Source organism: Calypte anna, chromosome 2 (genome assembly GCF_003957555.1).
Source record: "Calypte anna isolate BGI_N300 chromosome 2, bCalAnn1_v1.p, whole genome shotgun sequence".
Classification (NCBI taxonomy): Eukaryota; Metazoa; Chordata; class Aves; order Apodiformes; family Trochilidae; genus Calypte; species Calypte anna.
The window spans coordinates 139,576,856-139,598,399 of record NC_044245.1 but is presented as its reverse complement, the minus strand read 5'-3'; the positions used below and the strand labels follow the sequence as shown (position 1 = coordinate 139,598,399).

The 21,544-nt window shown below is 40.5% G+C and overlaps 1 protein-coding gene across 1 annotated transcript in view; it reads right to left on the bottom strand.

Annotated features, from left to right (window-relative positions):
- The window catches only part of FER1L6 (fer-1 like family member 6), a 78,061-nt gene that overhangs the window by 11,342 nt on the left and 45,175 nt on the right, over window positions 1-21,544 (bottom strand). The window contains exons 20-37 of the mRNA XM_008505332.2: window positions 21,029-21,215; window positions 20,355-20,479; window positions 18,377-18,511; window positions 17,688-17,837; window positions 14,348-14,458; window positions 12,158-12,319; window positions 10,968-11,151; window positions 10,597-10,781; window positions 9,007-9,129; window positions 8,837-8,876; window positions 8,106-8,221; window positions 6,401-6,532; window positions 5,080-5,205; window positions 4,428-4,555; window positions 2,434-2,604; window positions 1,454-1,614; window positions 1,050-1,192; window positions 419-507 (exon numbers count right to left, since the gene is read on the bottom strand). Coding sequence (XP_008503554.2) covers window positions 419-507; window positions 1,050-1,192; window positions 1,454-1,614; window positions 2,434-2,604; window positions 4,428-4,555; window positions 5,080-5,205; window positions 6,401-6,532; window positions 8,106-8,221; window positions 8,837-8,876; window positions 9,007-9,129; window positions 10,597-10,781; window positions 10,968-11,151; window positions 12,158-12,319; window positions 14,348-14,458; window positions 17,688-17,837; window positions 18,377-18,511; window positions 20,355-20,479; window positions 21,029-21,215 — 2,468 coding nt within the window. The remainder of the gene's footprint in view (window positions 1-418; window positions 508-1,049; window positions 1,193-1,453; window positions 1,615-2,433; window positions 2,605-4,427; window positions 4,556-5,079; window positions 5,206-6,400; window positions 6,533-8,105; window positions 8,222-8,836; window positions 8,877-9,006; window positions 9,130-10,596; window positions 10,782-10,967; window positions 11,152-12,157; window positions 12,320-14,347; window positions 14,459-17,687; window positions 17,838-18,376; window positions 18,512-20,354; window positions 20,480-21,028; window positions 21,216-21,544) is intronic.

Here is a 21,544-nt window from a genome sequence, read left to right as displayed (position 1 = left end):
GAAATCCAGTAAGTCTAATACTATTGCATCAGATCAAAGATCTCAACCATGGTCAAGTAAGTTATCTACCTTAAAGAGATAATGAAACCAGAATTACTTCTTTCAGCTCAACATGTAGTTGATAACATCAGAATTACTAAGGGACTCTTGCCTCCAGCCATCTATATGAAAAAGGGATATCTTTCAAAAAGAGACATGTGATAGCCCTTGATGAAAAATCACCAATAGTTCTTTGAGTTGCTTAGTGGAGGAGACCAAATTAAATGCTCCCATTTGACATGAAGTCATGTGAATCTAAAAAACCCTTTCTCAGGATCACAGAAGTTTGTTCCTTTTATAGTTCTTTCCAGACACTTCAGAAACTCTCAGTCTTTTAAGATTTATGCCACTGTGCTGGGGGAGAAGCATAAAGTATTACCCTTTGGGTTTTCTTGGTGAAATGTCCACTGGGGGTCCTGGCAGAGGCATATCTTTAGGAAACATGTCGACCCACATCTGTACACGACCCTTGGAAACAAAGAGATAAGATCTCTGTAACCCTGTTTCAGAAGGACTTTAAAAGGCTTTAAATGTAATTCTGATGTCCAAACCCACTCCTTTTCTATAAGCACCAACCAGCTCACCATCCTGTAACTATGACTTAATCTATAAACTTACTATACAATATATATTTTTTCATACACATTTATCAGTCTCTCAGGAATTTTGTGAAGTTGGAATTGAGCTCAAACATTGGCAATTTAAGGTAAAATCCATATAGGAATAGTATGTGATGAATAGAAAAGAAGAACCAAAGTTTAAATACAAGCAGTGTTTGTGTTAATGAATTAAACCATTTAAAAAGAATAAAATATGCAATTGCACCTTCTGTGATTACTGTGTTCTTAGCTAAGTGGCTGTATTTCCATGTTGATACTGTTTAAAGACTCATGTCTTTGAATTTGGATGTTGTCTCTGTAAATTTGCAGATACAAATAGAAACCACAATAATCAGAAGAAGGAAAACTGCTCCTAAGTCTGTCATCCCCATCACCTCTGAGCTGTTCTACCTGTTCTATGCCTGGCTTATCCTTATGATAGAGAGGCCGAGTCTCAATGTGCTCTGGAACCAGCTTGTATCCAGCTCCAGGGATTTCTTCCCAAGCACGTAAAACCTTTAAGGAGAGATGTTCATACGATTCAACAGGCTCCTCTATAAGAAAGGGTAAAACAAAAAGAACAAAAAGAGCTGAGTTACAGTGTTGAACCCCTTAGTAGTATGTTCCATTCACTATTGAGAGGTGATTAAAATTTGCTTGAGTTAAAAGGAGGCTTTTATGTATCTCAGCTAAGTAAAGAAGGGTCTTGAAATGCATTTAATTTTTTGATTTAAAATTACTGCTCCCACCTAGAGCTTGGGCAGGCTCTTGGTACTGCTACAACTCGGTTGAAGAATGATGAAGCACTTCATTACCATTCTCATCTTCTGTGAAGACTGTCTGTCCTTTGAAGACTTTTGTTCCTACTTGGATCTCCCCTGGCCGCATGAAGGGTCCACTCAATCTGTAGTCCTTACACAGCTTAGTGAGGATCTCACTTGGTTTGGTTGCATCTCTCCATGCATTGTACCCCTCTCTGCAAGGAGGAAAAAGAGAGTTAAGAGAAATGGCTGAAGTTTTCCTTCAGCAAAGTGCTATGGCAAAGTGGGACTTCTGATGCCTTGATTCATTTCATGGTCTGTGGCCCTGGCATCTGTTCAAACTTTTCCTTTGAATCATCCAGCACTACTTTCTACTCGAGACACCCCCTCTGTCTGCTTGATTCCTGAGGCCAACCACTCTTTTCTCCTAAAACACAGGAGAAGTTGAATTAGCCTTAACTACAGCTTGGATAAAGTAGCCCAGGCACTGACATGCTAGTTCCTTGTTCTACCTAAAGAATTCAAGTTTATGTGTTCTGGGCACAACTCAAAGTCTGCAGCCAGGAACCAAGAGCTCAGCACCATGGCTCTGTGACTCACCTGTTATGGAGACCATGCCAGCACCCCAACTTCACTCCTGCTACCCCCAATGCCCCCCCAGTCCCAGCAGCCTTGCTGCAGCCACTCCAATTGCAGCTCCAAATGGAGAGCAGAGTAAGAGCCCTGTTATGACTTCTCTGACAGAATTTTTTCAATTGGCCCTTTATCAAGGGCAGTTTATCAAGCAGGTATGTTATACCTAGGTTGTTTTCTACCTAAAATACTTGGTGAACAAATAGTGCTTTTAATTTTAAAATACCTGTTCCTTGGCTGTCAGCTACCCAAAGCTACTGCTGAACTTTGTTGAATTTTAATTAATATTCCTCTTGTAACACTTATGTGCTGGAGAAAGTAGAATGTTTAGCCACATCTGGAACTTCTCCTTCAGGCCAAGTCATGCACTGTGTGCTCTGTTGCTCTGGAGAGGTACTTACATTTCATATTGACTTTGTAGCCCACAGGTGGCTCGATGCCTGCTGTAGAAACGATTTTCCAAATCAATTTTAGTCTCTCCAATGAGATCATCTGTTCCCACAAAGTCATGGTCGTAGATCAGGACTCTGAGCAATGAATCCTTAGGAAATGTTGCTTGGATTTCAAATGATCTACAGCAAAAATTGAGACTCACATCAGTCAAATCAGTTTTGTAGCCTAAAAGACTAAATGAATACTGTGAAAATGTGGACAGTGTCTCTTCTAATAAGCAGTGGGGTTTTTTCAAAGTGTTTTTGTTTCAACGAAATATCTGTACATACTAGAAACATACAAAGCAAAAGTATTTTCTTTCTCCTACTTCCCTACCAATCCCTGTACAGTTCTAAGACTGTTTCTATCTACAGGAAACAGAGCAATGAGAGAGAGCTGATCAGCTGAAATGATTTAGCCTGAAGGCAACAGAGGAGGAAGTATGAAAATTATAAGGCTAATGAAGCTATATATGAGTTCTCACATACTTTCCAGAACAGCCAAAAGAGACATCTGAGTCTTTTCTGTTTTCTTCCAAAAGCACCAGGTTTAATATTGAATATAGGAATCTGGGAGCACTCAACAAAGTGATCAGGCAATGCCTTTAAACAAGTCTCAAGAAAGCAAAGACTGCAACTCCCTTTTCACTCAGTGCATTTTTCAGTGATAGGAATGTTTGACTTTGAGATGCTTAGGGAAGCTGAAAATGTAAAAGTGATTTTAAAATGGATTTGACAAATCAGTAGAAGACATGATATTCTCTTTAGCACAACACTGGCTTCAGATTTCTCCAAAGCTCAGGCAAACTGAGCTTTATCTCCTGAAGGATAAGTTTTGTCCTTTTTCTCAAAGTGGCCAAAGTCAATCTTCTAGCAACAGCAGAGAACTTCGTGGAGGAGAGAGAGCTTTGGAAATGGTCTGGGATTGCTTGAGGCTGGTGCTGCCATGCTGAGCAGGGCTTCTGGAATGTCAAGAGGTGGTTACCCTGATGCTACTGCTGCAAAGGAGTTGCTGGTCCAATGGAGTGCAATACCCCAGAGCTGCCAATGGCAGCAGGTCAAGTCCTGCCAATTCAAATGAACAGCCCCCTCCCAACCTTGTCTAAAAAACCCCAGTGGTGTCTTCACATTGCATTTATATGCATCTGAAATGGCTTTGCTTTAGAGTTTATCATCATGATGGTTCAGTTGCAACCTCTACTGTGAAGGAACTTTAAAATTACAGAAACTCAGATGGCATGAGATGGAGAGACCACTCTGTTCTTGTCTTTCTCCTTACACTTTTGTCTTCAAGTCTCTGCCTTTGCAGACTAAACAATGGGCCTGGGGGCTTTCAGTCCAAAGTAGTACAGTTTTTCTGTCTTAATGTTTTTACATAATAACTCCATCCCAAATCAAAACAATTTAAACTTTCTTAAAACAGCAAAACTTACCAGCTTACTATTAGCAGTAACAATATATGTAAGTATTAAATAATGGTAATACAGATTTGATGCTTTCTGACAGCTTTCCCCTAGCTCCCCCCTTCAGAAGGCTGAGTACACTTAGAAAACTAAGAAGTTTTTTGTCTTAGTTCTAAAATTATGAGATCTGTTTGGGATACCTGAAACAGCAACAAAAAGTGTGAAGTCCCACTTTACTGTACTGATATTTATTGCACTTTAAACTTTAAAACTGCAATAATTTGCACAGACAAGATCATCTGTTGCCTCACTTCCTCTCATGCACCCTTTTGCAAAATCTCTCACAGATGGCATCCCATCATGTGTTTTGACTGGTATGAAAATGAAATTATAACCACACAGGGAGACACCAATTCTCAACATTTTAACCAGTAGAATTACAAAACGTCCAAATAGGCAGAAATCAGCATAAAACAAACACTTTGTAGTGGTAACAGCAATAATGGTGGCAAGTGACAAAGCAGAAATCACCCCTGGATTTGAAAAGAAGCCACCACTCACCTTCCAAATATTGGATTTAGCTGCTTGGGGATGTAGTTTTCCCTGTCTTTGATTTCTGTGTTGCCCAGTCTCAGCACAATGTAGGGATCTGACTTGCCATCTGGATCAGCTGGACTGAGGTTAAATGCCTGTTAAGAAGAAAGACTGTGTCCTGAAGAAGCTTGCATGCTTGGGGCTTTGTTGTCTTATCCTCTATATTTCTACGTTTTTCTCTACCCCATGACATATTCCCAACATCTACCACTTTGATTACCTGCAATTCTCAGGCCTCAAAACATATGCTCCCATTTTCCCCTTGCCAAGGCTTTGCTTAAATGTGTGTCATTTTGAAACAACTCTACTGATTAAGACTGGCTGCATGTGCAGAAGGTGGCTGGTTGTCCATCCTATGTTAGTTCTGTCTCTGGCCCTTTCAGTTTAAATTAGTAAAGTAATTCTCCAGCCTTGTGATTTATCATTATGAATATGTAACATTTTTAACACCTCTTTCTATACCATGAAACATTTTCTCAAATGTGACCCCCAAAAATTCTACCACTTGGATGAGGATTTTCAGCAGCTTCACTAAAAACACACTGGATGTGTGTTTTCAACAGAGTGGAAAAGAAATATCGAAGTTATTTCAAGGTTAAAAGAACATCTGTCTACTTACTGCCACAATATAAACCCTGATGAGGACTTGGACAGAGTGGTTTGGTGGTATTCCTTGCAGGATGTGGAGCTGCCCTCTGTCCAGCAAGCTGCCATCCTCAGGGCTTGGGTATATGCAGAAGGAGCCCTGGTAATACACTGCTTTTAATTTCCCTCAGAAACAGATCAAGTGCAAGACAAAAACAAACAAAGCATCATTCATGCACCTTGCACTGCAGCACATCATATTTCGTACTCAAAGGCAACACAGGTTTCAGTACATTAATCATCATCTTTTAAAATGTCTTTGCTCTATAAAATGGTACTACCATCACACATAGATGATTGCAAGAGTTTATGTACTCTTACTTCTCTATTTTATTAGAGAGCTAAGAACACCTATAGAATGTCTGCAGGTGTTTTAAATCTAGCTTTAGTGTTAATGTTCTAAAAATATTTTGTCCATAACTGTATATTTGCAAATTGATAATTCCACTGGGTTAGTTTCACAGCAGTGTAACTGGAAATGAACTGTATTTTTGCAGGCACCACACAACTTATATAAATCAATATTGACTTAGGATGCTGAGTATCTCACTCTGCCTGAAAGCAGCTAGCAAGTCATTTGAACAGAAATTTGCATTGCAAACTAATTGAGGTATCAATGAGTGTAATCTGTTCCTCTAAACTGCAAGTGCTTGAAATCCTACCAACATTATTCATGCTTTGAAATTCCTTTTTTAGATTGCCTAATGGTGCCCTGGATCAGGCTGTGCAGTAGCTTCCAACTGGAGTAGCTATAAGGGCCTTTGTTTACATTGCAGAAAATTTACATAAAAGGTGCTGTAACAAATAACACAATAATAAATGAGCATTAGCAGAATCTAAACTATATAATACATCTCTCCTTCTGTACATTTTTTTTTAATTTCTTGTTTCAAAACAACACTGACCACCTGGTGCTGCTCTAAACTATCATATAATGGGAAAGGAAAAATAACATGGAATTAGAATGGTTTGGGTTAGAACAGACCTTAAAGATCATCCAGTTCCAACCCCTCTGCATGGGCAGGGACACCTCCCACTAGACCAGGTTGTTCAAGGCCCCGTCCAACCTGGCCTTGAATACTGCCAGGGATGGGGCAGCCACAGCTTCCCTGGGCAACCTGTGCCAGTGTCTCACCACCCCCCTCACTGTAAAGGATATGACCCTAGATCCAATAAAAGTGATAATTCTACTGACAACAGACTGTCACTGTCTTTTTCTTTCATCTTTGGTATATCTGAAATAAGCACAAAACCAAGAAGTCACTATTATGCATTTAATCAACATCAAAGCTCACCTTAAATTTTCCTATTATCCTGTCTTCAGAATCAGCATGAACTTCATCATTAGATTTTCCTCTTAAGAGCTGGAAAGTTTTCACCCAGTCCTCAAAGTTGTTAAATTCACTCTCCAAGTCTCCTTCATAAATCTTTGAAAATAGGAGAATGTGCTTTTTTTGTGGTGCAGTGAATATATTTCTAACAACTTTTTTATTACAGGATGACTAGAAATCCATTTTCACTCAAAATACAGATTTTAATAAAAACAAGGTTTTGCAAAAGCCCTTGAGGAAAAAAAGTTAGTTTCTCACTTAAAACAGAAGGAGTTTCATCTTTAACCAAAGTCCTTCCCAACTACTGGAACAGCACATTAATGCAGCAGGTAGAAGGGCTATAGAAGGGTCAAAATGAGCATTTTAAGCACTGCTATGGGTGAAAAAAATGGAGAGGAGAGGGAGAGGGAGAGGAGAGAGCACTCGAGTGTTAGAATCTTACCCAAAGGACAGGAAGAGTCTCAGCCCATCAACTGGTCCCAGGGGCCAGGGGTGTCCCTGCAATGGGGTGTCCTCCCTATGATGGTATCTTCCCTGACATCCTTTCCCTCATTGGCTATTTTTATACTATTTTATCTGAGAAGTGGAGCTTAAGTGACTCAGATCAAGCATATCTTTATTGTGATTGGTGCAAAGTTCTCTCACTTCACATTTTATGGCACAAGCTACAGAAAATTCAGAGCACAGGATCAGTGAGGGGTGGTCACAACTTGGAGGTGGGTAACTTCAGGGAAGGAGGTGTGTTTTTTATATTGTAATGAGATTGTAATGAGCACTTCAACAGCATTTGCCAAAGGGTGGCAGGCTGTTGGCCCAGGTTATCAGAAGTGCAGTTATTTGGTATTTTTTCCACAGAGCATGGCTGTGAAGTCTCCACTCCACTCCACCCTCCATGCAATTTCTCTTGGAGTGAGCACTCTGAGTACCCCTGATAATGCCACATTCCACTGGCTCTGAATGCTGCACCTTTACTTTAAAAGTACAGATGCAGTCTGGCTCATTTCTAGCAATTATTGCAATTATTCTACAGAAGAACAGGATTTTTTTTTGCATGGTTTCCCCCTGCAATTTATGAAGTATTATTCAGTGTAAAATAAAAGCACCTAGACTAGTGCTATCTCTTAAAAAATGGAAACACCTGTTCCAAATTCCCCTTTATTCAGCTATAATCTAATCCAAGCAGTCCTAACTTCTCAAACCTCCTTATCTCTACAGTCATTATGCATGACTCATTCAGTTTTCTTTGAATTCCATCTATAGGTAGCCAAACAAATCTAATGTGAGCTGAACCCCATCAGGGAAGAAGCCCTAGTTATTGCAGTGATGCTTTCCCTGCTCTTTTTAAGTCATTCTTCATAGGTTGCAACACTTCCAATATGAAATTTTGCATTTCCACATTCAGGATTTTACCAGCAAAATACAAAATGAATTTTCACTTAAAACACTCTGGAGGTGTCTATACTGTCAAACTGAAGATCTACCCTAAGAGATTCTGGTTTCCTCTGAGACCCGTGTGCTGCTGTGCATTATCACTATCACTTTGTGTGTTTTATTCATTTTAAAGGGTCTGAAATCAGTGTAAGGAGGATTTGCTAAATGTAGCTGCTGACATAAAGTTTTGGGAAAAAGTGAATAACAGCCTTTTATCTCAGCTTTACTTCTTTCTTACCTGCAGTGTTGCTAGCTTTGGAATTTCTTTCTGTTTTCTTTTCAACATCTTTTCCTTCTTCTTTTTATCTGGCTCCTCTTCTATGAGCAATGCAATGTGGTCAGAAGTCTGCTTGTCTGCAGAGATTTCATGACATGTAGGTTTTAGAGAGCAAAGCACACCAAATGCTTCAGAAAAGTGTGCAAAATACATTTTAAAGAGTGTCCCTTGCTCCTCCTCCATTCATTCTTCTAGTGCCAAGCATAGGGTTCTCTCCTTTCCCACTGCTCCTCTCAGGCAGAGAGGTGACATTTTATCCTATGGCTAACAGTCTTCATGGTGAGATTGGTGGACCAGGTGTGACGATGTCCTGTATCTCTCCTCCCCTGATGGCCACATCCTAGAACACCCTTTTTGTCCTCTCTGACTCTTCCCAGGCACAATGACCAGATCTTAACAGTTTTCATGTAAGATTTAAGTCTTGATTAAAACTGGAAGCCACTATTTAGGCTGACTGGTACTTCAGATATCAGGTGTTTGGCTTTGCAAATCATTGTGCACACGATTTGGATAACAGAAAACTCACATTAACCAAACACTGCCTGTGAAGATTTAACCTACCCACCACCTGATCACCCATGAGGAAACAACTCAGTATACTGGCAGCACTCTGATATCAAACCTTATATATCAAACATTAATCAAAGTATTAATAGTGAAAAATAATAGAAAAATGCAAATAATTTACTTACTGTCTTCAGATTTTCCCTCAGTGGAAAAAATTCCCTTTACCTTTCAAAAAAAAAGACAATGGACAAACTCCTCATTATGAGTGTAATACTGAATAGGAATCATTCAGCAGTAAATCTGCTTTTACATCAATTCTCATCCATGAGAGTTTTGGTCATGCTGGGTAACTCACCTTTTGCAGTTTGAGCACAGAAGCATAGTATTTTGACCACCAGTCAATAGCATTTTCAGCTGATTCATCTGCAATTGTTCTTCTTCTCCTCTTTGTTGACCGTCGGGTGGATTTTTTCATATCCTACCAAAGCATGGGAAAACATGAACTCTAGAACCAATTAAAACTGAACCTGACTCATGATATCAAACATGAATAGATCTAATTGAAGAAAATTTTAACCTCCACAAGCTAAATGAAATGGGATATGAATTGTTGTCTTTGTCTTCTATTCCAAGACACTTCATCCCGGTCATCACAATATTAAAGCTATCTCTACATTGTCTACTGATCATGCCAAAATTTTGAACATTTTAGGATTTTCCCCAGAAGTAACCCATACAAGAGGCAAATCTACTCAGAGAAAACAATGTTTTAAGATATTTGAACATTCAGATACAAGCTGGTTTCTCCCACTTAAGTCTGCAACAGCTCCTACTACCATTTGATTTTCTTTTGGAAGAAGAAAAAGTCCCAACAGTTGCTGCAGTTCAGCTGTTCTTTTCTTACAAAAAGCTAGAATTTAATCCTAAAATCACCTGTTCATGTGAGCAATCTTACTTACTTCATTCTTGCCTAAAGACTGACCCTTATTAAACAGAGTGCTTCATCCTGCACCCCTACACCTACAGAGAGCTGTCATCTTGTCTGGAGCAAAGAAAATTGGGAATGAGAGATAGGTAAGTGGGAATGATAATGAATTTAACACAGATGATTACAGTTTTCTTTAGGAATTTTTTCATACTGTACTTCGCTGTCATACATTAAAATTGTTCTAGAGAATAAGATATCCTTGCAGTTTCTTTGCCCTCCTTGTTACGAAGGATGCTGGGAATATCTGACCACTGAAACATCAAAGGTTAAAGAAGCACACTTTACATAGCTGCAAGAACAGCTGCTGAAGCGAAATTCAGTCCTGCATCCTCTGCTTTTATTGTTGTTAAGAAAAGATTTGTTGTGGTGCGAGAAACTAGGAGAAAGGAGGAGTGTGTGCATCTGAAACAAAAATAATGTGTACAACACAGAGCATACCCTGTACTGTAAATTCCATGCTGACAAGAACTGCCCTCTTTTCCTGTGCTTTCCTCTCTTCTTCTACTCACAGACTGATACCAGTCTTATACTTTGACCATAGATCTTTTGGAAGCAGACTTTATGCTCCACATTTGTACAGCATCTAATGAAAGAGGGCTTTCACTCCTGCCTCAATGCCATGGGCACAGAAAGTGTCATTCAGAGTGACAGTTCTGCAATTAAGATCATTCAAGGCCAGGAAAAGCAAAAACTCTACTACTCCAGTAGTACTTGCCCATGAGATGACCATATAGCACAAAAGGAAAGAAAGGCAGTCTCTATATATGGAAGTAATGAAATTATGTGGGGTCAAAGCTGCATTGCTAACTACTTCTTTTAAGGGACAGAAAGATGAAGTGGGTGTTATTATCAGTACTTAGATCTCTGATCCTAAGATAAGTAAGAGATACCCATCTTATAAGGAAGGGCTAAAATCTACAAGACTGTCAAAGAAAGTTAGCTGGTAGCTATATCCACCTTCTGTTTTCCATCTTTCCCTGATCCCGAGGCAGAGTGCTTTGGTTCAGGGGCAGGAAGTGTTGCAAGATGTGGGTCTGGCTCTATCACTGTACATTTACCCTGCTCAACCTCGGCGTAGATGTGATCAGCTAAAAATGGTTCTTCCTGGGATAATTCAGCCAGCTGGGAAGACTCAGGTGAAGCTGAAATTGAAACATTGCAACTTAGGTAAGATTATGCCAGAAATGCTATTATCACTTCATCGTATCACTAAGGGGTTTTGACCCTAAAGTTAACAAAGTGAAGTGTATCTTCTAAGCACGTGGCTAGTGTTAAGCCTCTGATATGCTCCCATGTCTTTTTATTTAGGGTCAGGATTGGACACTTACCTTTCTCAACTTCTATAGTATTTAACCTGTTTGGTGTAACTTGAGGACCCAACTGGGTTTTACGTAAGAATTGTTTAAGGCAATTGATGGTGTGTGTTCCAACAAGAGTGCTCCTTCCAAATGCTCTCCAGTCAACCACACAGATGCTTAGGGGTGGATGCAAGAGCTCATTTTCAGGCAGCTCCTAGTGGAGGACGACAGACAGCAGCATGAGAATCGCTAAAGGATCTAGAACACATGTAGAATATTCGTCATGCACAGCAATGAGACTTTTACTCTTTCCTCCCTTCTAACAATCAAGTATTAACATACTCAAAATGCATACAGCATAGGCAGGATTATTCTGGAGAATGTCTTTTCCTTAAGAATACAGAGTGGACTGGATGGACTGTGCTCCTCAGCTGAGTTCCATGATGTCATATACAAGCATCTCTTGTTGGGATAGACTGGGAGAATGAGGTACATCCAAAAGAATGAATGCTGTGTTGGAAGTTGCCACTGCTGCTTTATTGTTGGCTTTTAACTCTACCTGCCTCAGTTTCCCAATGGGTGGTTACATGCCTTAAAGGATGAATTGCAAAAGGAAAAAAAGAGCTCTTTCTTTATGTGACATACAGTGGAAGATATACTGTAGCAAACATATTTCAGTATCCAGCATAATGTCTTTATATGCTTTCATCTTATACATAATCTTCTCTCTTGATGCTAGCAACTTGAGCAAATTGAAGAGATTGTTTTTCTGATGTTGAATTTTGTCCACTGAAAGTTCCAGCTCTTATAACCCAGTTAACAGATGATAATTAAATTTCCAGCCCATAGCAGGAAGTTTTACAATGTGAAAAGATCCAGAGCTCATGAGCCAGAAATGATCAGTACCCTTAACAGCCCAGTGACACAAAAAGGAAAATTATAACTGAAATAAAGGACACTGATCACTATCCTACAACATGAGAAAAGAGGAAAAAGTACTAAAAATATCCCAGTTATCTGAAAACAAGTTCCAATCTATCAGAAATCTAGCAGAAATCTTTTAAAGCATATTCAAATCAGTAGCTTTTGCATAAGAACCCTGTCCCTTAGTATTTAATCAAGACACAGAGGAAATTATTTAAGAAGAAAGAAAGGAAGTTAGTAATTAACACCTTGCCTAACCAGAGAAAAACAGGCAAGGAGCAGCATACTGTACTCACCACTTCAAACCAGTCTGCAATGCCACTGAAATTGGGATTTTTCTTGTAGCTCTGGATGACAGAAGATTTCACTCCTTTCCCTGCACATTCAATGAAAACCTGGGGGCGATCTACAGAGAGAAGCTGAACCTTCTTGAGCTCTCGAACACCCCAGAACAGGACCTGTGGTGGGCAGTGAGAGACGTGTCAGTAGCTTACAAAGACCCCTCAGTCTGGGAGAAGCCACTACTGGGATCCCATCACCCTTTAAAAATGCAGGAAAAACCCCAAACAATTTAAGTCTAGTACCAAATAACCATCAGAATTATGGTGGAAGTTAATTAATAACATCCAACTGCTCTCAAGAAGTAATTGTCAACATCAAGCCATAAATGTTTGCAAAAGTTGTCTGAACAGCAGGAGCTCAGTTTTTTTTTAGTGTCAGAGCTGTTGAAGGAGAAAATGCCATAGGAGCAGAGATGATTAATAGAGGTTTGCCAGCTGAACTGGCCCTAAGGTCTGCACTGAGTGGTAGAGGTATCCAAGCAGCTTCCCTTCAAAGGACCATGCTCCTGGTCTGCAGGATGAGGAGGAGATGGGGGTCTGTAAATTAGGAGTCTGCAGGAAAAAAATGAGACTCTAAACAACACACACCCTGAAAAGGGGCCCTGAAAGCAAAAAAACTGGGGCAGTGAGAGATGGTTGTTACCACTGGTGAGAGAAGTCATGAGTCTTGTGAACATGAATGAGGGTCAGTGAGACCCTGGTCCATCAGTGGAGGTTCCCGGTTAAAATAAGAGCAAACTTCCATAGTTACAAGGTCTCCATGGCCATTTCTGCAAACATGGGGTATTAGTTTACAATATCTTGACAAAAGTAGTTTTGCTGTCTTCATCCTTTGTTATTTCCTTGATGGATACCCTCCAGAGAGGGTGCATTTGGGAAACACATATATTTTGCTTCATATACACGCACATCAACAGCAGACCTGTTCTCATAGCAATTTGACTGTCTGGGTCTGCATGCAATTTCCCCAATATTAAAGTGCCTAAGGTACCTGACTGAGGAACAGGGCTGTCCCAGGCTTCCCCTAGAACTGAGAGAGATAGAGATACACTTCAAAGTATGATTTAATCTGTTTAGGGTCTTGATCACTCTGGGAGGATGGTTGCTCTGCCCAGCTGTCTGAACAAGAGGGACCTGAGCTGGGTGCCTTAGAGACAGTTGGGGTAAATGTCACAGCAGTGTGAAATAGATGATGTACAAGAACAATGCAGTCACACTGCACAGGTCTTAAACTTAGAGGAACACCTAAGTTTAAGGATCTAAGTTGTCACTTTAGGATCAGCAGAGGAGTTTATTTCTTACTTATTTCACAGGATTGGATATTAAAAAAACCTGCTAAAACCCCCTCTTTCCTATGTACAGAAAACAAGAGTTTAAATAATAAGAGACAGCCTAACAATAGAGACAACCTAACAACTGTTGTCTCCTTTTCAGCAGTTCAATTGCTTGATCTTTGAAGGCAAAGCTGGAACTGCTTCTGAGCTCCCAAATGAGTATTTCCTGGGAAGGGCCACCAGGTTAAGCAAGCAGGGTCTGACCTGGCACAGTAAAATGGGCAAAAAAGCAGCTGGTATGAAGGCTGCTGGATGAGAGACAGGGAGTGGTGAGGCTGAGCAGCATCCAGGCATCAAATGAGTATGAAAAGCTGCCACATTTCCCTGCTTTCTGACATAAGGGGACTTTGGGCCCAAATGGTGCAAGAGAGGAGGTTAGAGAAGTTGTGAACATAGGCAGGTGACATCACTTGGCGGATGTTTCAGACATAAAAAAAGCCTAGGAGGTGGCTGATGTAGAACTTCACTGCCAGTAAGGTTAGCTGCAAGGGGGAGCTTCCCATCTCCTGAAAACACTTCTCTGGCTCCACACAAAGCAAGTCCATCAGCCAAGCTCTGCCATTAGAACAGTTCCATCCCAGAAGCCCAGGACCAAGATTTAACCTTTTCCAGTTTGAAGTGGAAGCACTGCCTCACATGCCCACTTAGACCAATGTGATCTGTACTTATCATGTTTATTTTGGGATCAACATGTTATTTTTACATTATTCTTCTTGATCAGGATCTGAAATCATCACCCCTTAATCTCACAGTTCAGTAAGAGAGTAAAAGGAGATGAGATCTGGAAATGGGAATATTTTAAGTAACTCACCTCTACTCTGTACTTGCTTAAAACAGGTCGGATGTTGACTGGGACTGGATAAATCTGGCCAGCATTTGGTGGATCCAGTGGGGGAAGTCTATCTGGATCTGATTCAGGAATCTAAAAAATTGAGCAGTCATAACTCAGGCTGGGTTTTTTTTGAACAATATAATCAGTCTCAGAGGTATCTATGAATGGTCTTAATGCAGTTCTGCAAGACACACAGCAGAGCAGACAGGTTGGGCTGTGAGAGAAATGTGACCTGGATTGTTATCTGTCCTGCTGTGATACTAAAACACTTGGCAGGAAGAGTATTCAATAGACTGGATCTATGCATCTTTCTGAAAAAAGTCATCTCCTTTGTCCTAGCAGGACACAGTCTGCCCTAAAGACAGGAGTGTACTGAAGCATGGTGATTCTATATATTACAAAATGAAAGCATGGTAATTCTATTTAACAGAAATCCTGTGCAAAACTGCTTAGAAGATTGTCACAGGAAAATTCTAGATCTGATTTTAACTTAAAAAGGCTGGTTAGCAGACAGGATGCACCAGCTAAACCACATATTTGCCAGACAGACAAAATGTTTTTCAGCCACTACAGAATCCTGGTGCTGCATTACTGCATGCTGTCACCATGTGAGAACTTGCAAATCACATCTCCAGCATTAGGGATGGGCCTTCTCTGTGCAGCAGCTGAAATTGTGTGGCAGGAGGCACTTCTGTGCACATGATTATACATAAGCTTTCCCCATGTTTAGAAGCTTATTTGGGGAGAGAATACTCCATTGTGGGTCTGAGTCTTGACCATCTCTTCTCCTCTTAGAAACAGAATTCTTTGGGTTGGAAACCACCTTTAAAATCATCAGGTCTTGCTGTGTTCTGGGGCCTGGTTCCTGTTTGGTTCACTTTCTTGTAGGAAAGCTCCCTGGCTTCATTTCCCAATCCCTTCCACATTTTCAACAGTGTGTTTATGACCTTGTTTGTCCATGCAGGGCAGATCAGAAGCCTGGCCTGATTTAGCAAATTTCTGTATAGAACAGCTGAGGCCAGCACCTGATGATCAGTCCTATCAGAAGCTCAGGCTGTGATAACAGAACAGCAGGAACATAGTTTCACACGTGAGTTTAAAAACCCTATAGACAGATCTCTCCTCAGCTTTCTCATGAAGTACAGTACCTGAAGTGCACTGTGCATATGGCTACTTGGAAAAGGAAACAACTTCTGGAGTCCTTCACCATTCAAAAGCTAAGTTGTCACTGTTAAAAGGTGAGCAGCTGAGATACAGCTCTCAAAGGACATGTAAAGATGAAGTTCTGCTTCTTTTAACTAGGCCATCTGTCTGTTATCTGCAGCTATGTACAGCTGTGTGGGAGTTTAATTAGCATAAGGGAGACAGGATCTGTTCCCTGGTACCTTGTAGGTGAAGGAGATGGGTAGAAAATGTATCTTCTGCAACAGCACCTGCAGCTATGCCACTATGTAAGTATTCACATAACTCACAGCTATAATTCACATGCAGATACTTACTGCCTTTTACCAGTAAAAATCCAAAGCAATTCACTTAATAGGTTTTGTAGAACTTGAGGCTAGAGATCTAGGCCTAGTTTTGTTGCTGCCCAATATATTTGGTTTTTATCAGCCACTTCTGTGATGCTGTTTTAAAAGTCAAGCAAAAACACACAGCTTTGCAAGCAATACCTGCATGTCTAGAAATCCACCTGCTTAGCTTTAGTTACATTCAGAGCTTCCAACTTTGTATTAACAGACATAAAACACTCCAAAAATTTGCCTCATAATATATTAACTTAAATTGAAACAAGAACTCTAGGACTGCAAAACCTAAGACTGATATCCAATCAAGATACCCTGGATCTTCATCTTTGTTCTTTTAAAAACTAGTGGAGCTGAGAGTGTTTCTGTATTACACAGTGAGGCTGTTCATTTCCATAAAATTAGCTTGGAATAACTCAGGAAGGACTTTGTTTCACAGTCACAGTCAAACTGCACAGAACAAGAGGTGAAGAATCATCTAGCACTCAAATTACAGTAGAGGAAAATATCCACAAGGTATGTTAACAAGGGGATCCTGCTTTATTGATTTAAAAGAAAAAAAAGTAAATCCTGAGCCCACTTTGAGAGAAAAATCAAGACTCCTAGGATTCGGTAATCTATTTTTTTTCAGCCACTATTTTTCTAAATGCCAGCATGCTTTAAGGATTATTTTATTCCTTCAGCAAGACCCAGCATAACAGTATTGATTTTAAGAAAGGAGCATTCACTGCTTACATAACACTTCAATTGAGCCAAATGGCACCTGCAGATCAGAGTTATTGAACACATCATGTCATGGGAAAGGTTATGGGCTCAGAGTAAGTATAAATAAGTTATGAGTGGGTTTTGTTTTCATCCCCACACAGAGTATCATCAGAAATCCCCTGATTTGGAAGAAGCCACCAGCACATAAGCTCTGAGAGTGTTTCAAAGCCTGGTTTATATTTATTTTCCTGAAATTTTGTTCAGTGCCCATACTGCTGTTATCTGCCATATGAAATGCTTTAGATTGTTGTCACTGAGAAGATTATTAGAGTGTGAAAATAAGGATTGCAGGGTCTTTACTCGTAGCTGTCATCAACTCTAGAGAAGCCTTAGGGGTATATTCTCATGAATCCCAGAAGCAGTGCTGCTTTTCTTGTCCCAAAAGGTGGCAAAATGTAATACAATGGTCTCATTGTTTACCAAAAAGTTAATTTCATTTAAAAAGTAGGAAAATCATGGCTAAGGTACTAGACTCTCTCCCTAGGTACCCATCATAATGAGGATGGTGTCATATTTCAGATTTTCAACAAGAACAGGATTAACCCATCAGTCTTAAAGAGGCTGGTTTATCTTTGGAACATCTCAAAAAAATGTCACAGAGTTCCACATTATTCCTATTTCGGATTTTGGAATAAACTGCTATAGGTTTTCAGCAGAGAAAAGCTTCCTCTGAGTGGTGGCTCTGCAAATTCCCTGAAATCCCAGGCACGATACATCCCAGTCATGATTTGCTGGGCTACCCCCAGAGATAATGCAGAATTTTCCTTTTGTGCTGCAGTTGGAAAGATAAGTGCCAGGAAAATGAGGCTCAGAACATGTGAGGGGCTGGCAGTGATCTGTACATGGGCAGCGGCCCCTGGCAGGGTGGAAGAAGTGACAGAGATTGCATTAGGACTCCAAGATCCAACAGCAGGATGTTCCTGCTCCAGTTGAAGATTCCACTGATTTAAGAGGTTGATGGGCCTTGATGCCACTGTTGCTTTTTTGAGCCCCAGGTGTAAATGTGTAACAGTTCAGAAAGTTTAGTTTACCTCCAGAAGCTCAAATGTAGCAAGAAGGTCTCCTCCTGAAAGATTTCCACAATGCACTGGGTGGTAAGAAAGTTTAGGTGGTTCATACTTTTGATCAGCAAGTTTCACCACAGGGGTAGCCACTGTAGACCCAATATATTCTGCCTTACCCTAAATAAAGGAGAATACAGATATCAAAGGCATTTGAATCATAGGAGCAGATGCAGAGTTTAGTATCTGGGAAAAAAATACATTTTTCTGAAGTAAACACCAAGCTGAAGTGCAAGGCAGCTATGAAAATGGAAGAACTGAGTGCTTATCACCTCTTCAGAGCTTCCAAAGTTTCTGAGCTCATAGTCAGCCAGTGAGACTGTCACAGTTTACATGGTCAGAGATAGATCTGTGTCTTCTCAAAATTAGGTTCAGTATTTACAGTTGTGTGCAAGGGAGCAGGGCCCAAGATCCTTCTGATTTCTCTAAGCCAGGCCATGGGAGCAAGATTCACTTGGGAAAAAACAAGGCCTGAGCTTTGCCAGGACATCAAGTGAGTCTCAAGGCTGTGTTCATGTTAAATTGTAAATCACTATAACACTGAGCTCCATTCAGCAAGGTCATCCATTTCATGCCTGTTTAGTGACACAGCTTTGCTTTCACACTGACAGTAAGATGTAAGAACCCAGGTTTTTTACTAAGAAGGATTTTGAGGTTACCACTGCGTCGTCATCATAGAGCTCGATGACAACCTCTGGTGGGAACTGAGCCATCTCCTCTTTGTCACCATGAAGCACAATGCGGTTGAAAAGCAGCATCTGGTTCCAGGTGGGGGATAATGTCTGAGGAATGATCTAATGGAAGAGAGGAAATGTTTAATGAACTGTGAACCTCTTGGTTGGGAGTGTTTCACTGGGACAGGCTGATCTGCTGGTGACATCCTTTCCCACAGCCTGAACAGTTCCTTCTCTGAGACACTGCATATTTATGCACCTGTTCTCAGACTGAAGAATGGTTCTTTTGCCTTGAGGCTGCTATCTCCAGTTTCTTTATTTCCCTTTTTGTCTCATTGATCCCTCGTGGGCATATCAATACATGGCCACCAGTCTGTGTTGACAAAACTTAGTATTAAATTTAGAGGAAAGTTGTTGATTTAGGAAAGTAGGCACATGCTGCTATTAAAAAAAACCCAGGCCTTTAGCCAGGGCCAATTTTCACATCTCCAGTAAGAATGTTTTCCATTTTTTTTCCTGCAGTGTAATGATACATAAAAATTTTACACACACACACAAAAATACCAAACAAAGTAAAAACAAACAAAAAACGCACAACAAAACTATTTTAATGACTCACTCATTAAAAAATCAGTAGTTTTAAATTTGCTATAATTGGCTTATGTGGATACATCTGGCATTTCATCATAGACAATGTTTAAACTGTCTTGGCAGGAAACATATTTAGCAAAGATATCATTTAAAGAGGAAAAATATGCCAACTGAAAAATGACTCATTACCTGCTATTATTCTTTTGAATGGAAATAAGGCTCTTGACTACAGCTTATTGGCTCTTGATTGACAGTCTTCTAAAATACAAGTTATTGGCTACAATCTTTTATTCAGGCAGTGAATAAACTTGACACTTCAGTGCACATAATTTTTTTTTCTAGGCCAAATTTTGCTTTCCTGAATCTGCTGCCTCTAAACATTAACTTAGTTGGCTTCATTCACAACTTTTATTAGAACTTTAAATCACATTACAGGAAAAAAACAATTCATGTCCTTCAGGCAAAAGCAACACTGTCACCTGCAACTCAGAGATCAGAGAGCTTTTGCTTCTTCCTGCCTTAGGCACTTCCTACAGAACTTGCTTCCTAGGAGAAGAAAATGTCAGAGGGATTTTAGAAGCTCATAACCATGGCTCAGGAAATGTCAGGGTCTTTCCATTCTCTGCACAGAGTCAGCAAATTGAAGAGAGAGAGATAACAAGTGCTACTGCACTGGCCTCTGGCAATGAGCTCCTTAGTGCACAGCCAGCTCTTGCATTCCGTGGGAATAATCAAGAGCAGGAATCTGCCAATTAAATTTAGACTGATTCTGTGGAGTTTTTAGGGGAGGGGTTAGGTAGGAAGTGTTAAGCACTTTTCCTGAAATGAGACCATATTTGACTCATCAAATCCTGCTTGTAGCCCCATTTTAATTCCGGGCTACTTGTAGATGGCTGAGAACTTCTGTAAGTCAGTCCTTCATTTTCCAGGGCTGTACTAAAACCCTTCTTGCTGAAACTGTGTAGAAATTCCCCCTTCTCTCTAGAGGCTTCCTCAAACATCCCCAAGAGACCATTTGCCCCCAGAAATGCCTGAGGGAGATGTGAGACTACTCCTTATGAGCACATTTTTGCAGCTTTTAAAGGCTGCAGAAAGTCCCACAGCTCTCTGGTTTCAGCTCATTTCAACTTCTCCACTCTAAAATCCTCTGTGTGCTGCAAAATTCTATCACAAAGAGCCATGCTGGCTTGCACAGTTACAGGAACCACGTAAAAGTCTTCTTTGTACACATAGTTTATAGGAAAAGAGAACCATAAGGGCTCCCAAATTTACTGCCTTTCTTCTTTACAGGTTAATCAGAGAAAAAGAAAAAAAAAACCAAACCTCCCAAAACATTGTGTTTTCATTTACTGAAAGGGACTTTGGAACTTACCTTTGTGGTCTGGCAGTGTGATGTGAAAGTAACTTTTGCAAAAGGATCAGAAAGTCCAGTGCTGTCAGCTGCAATGAGCCCCCTCGCCTGATACATGTGGGCTCTCAGCTGGAAGAAGTGTTGGGCTACATCATGGCAAAGAAAACACTGATGTCAACTTCATGGAAACAATGAAGCACATAGGAAGCGAAGATCCACCACCATCCAACACAGATCTGACACCAGGAAATGTTGCTGGCACTCTCTAACACCCTCACCTGAGATGCTCAGAAGTTAAGACTTCTGCATGCACTTAAAATCAATGTTTGATCTAAGACACTACTGTTTTATCTCCCATTGGTGGTTTATCTACTAGATGTTCAACATGGTAGCTTCATTAACAGAACTGAAAGACACCACTTCCCTGTTATAAGAAAACAGACCCATGGGACACGGAACAGAAATTGTAAGAGAACAGGTCCTTTCTTTCCCTGAGATCTCCAAAGTGTCAGTGGAAGGACTGATGACTTGGCAACAAAATCAGCTTTCTCTGATCAAAAGATGCTAAGCTGTGATCATCTTAGAAGTCTTACTTTAAAGATAGGCCTTGCAGCTCTCTGAACTAGTCCTTTTGGGGCCATATGTTTCTTAGAAGCCCTTTTAATTGATAATATGGAGAAGAAACAGTGTCTTACTTTTATATAGAAGACAGGCAGGTGAGGGTACCACGCTGTGCCCTGAGGTGGTGTTGGATGGTGTTTCAGTCTCATATCCTACAGGTAGGTTCTCCATGATGTTCTGGGCAAAGCTGGAAGGTCCAAGCCATAGGTAGATGTCCACCTTTGCCTGAACAGTCCAGCCCATTGAGCGCTTGCCTGGTAACTGAACAAAAAATCCACCCATAAACCTATAAACTTGAGAGGGAGATGGCTGGTTGCTGAGTCTTATCAAGCCAGAGTGAAACAAAGGAGCATTCACTAAGGTGATATACTGAAAAATGGCACTTCCTCACAGTGAGATGAGTGGCCCTGAGATGTGTTTCAGACAAGGAATTCTGTGATTCCTAGGGAACAAATGAGTAGTTTGCTTGGTTGAAAGTCTATGTAAGAGGCATATTGGCTGATACACAGAGGTTTGTGCATACAAGTTAATAGCTGCATGCATATCAGTGCTGCCTGGTACCTTATTTTTCCTAGACTTCAGCCCACTTT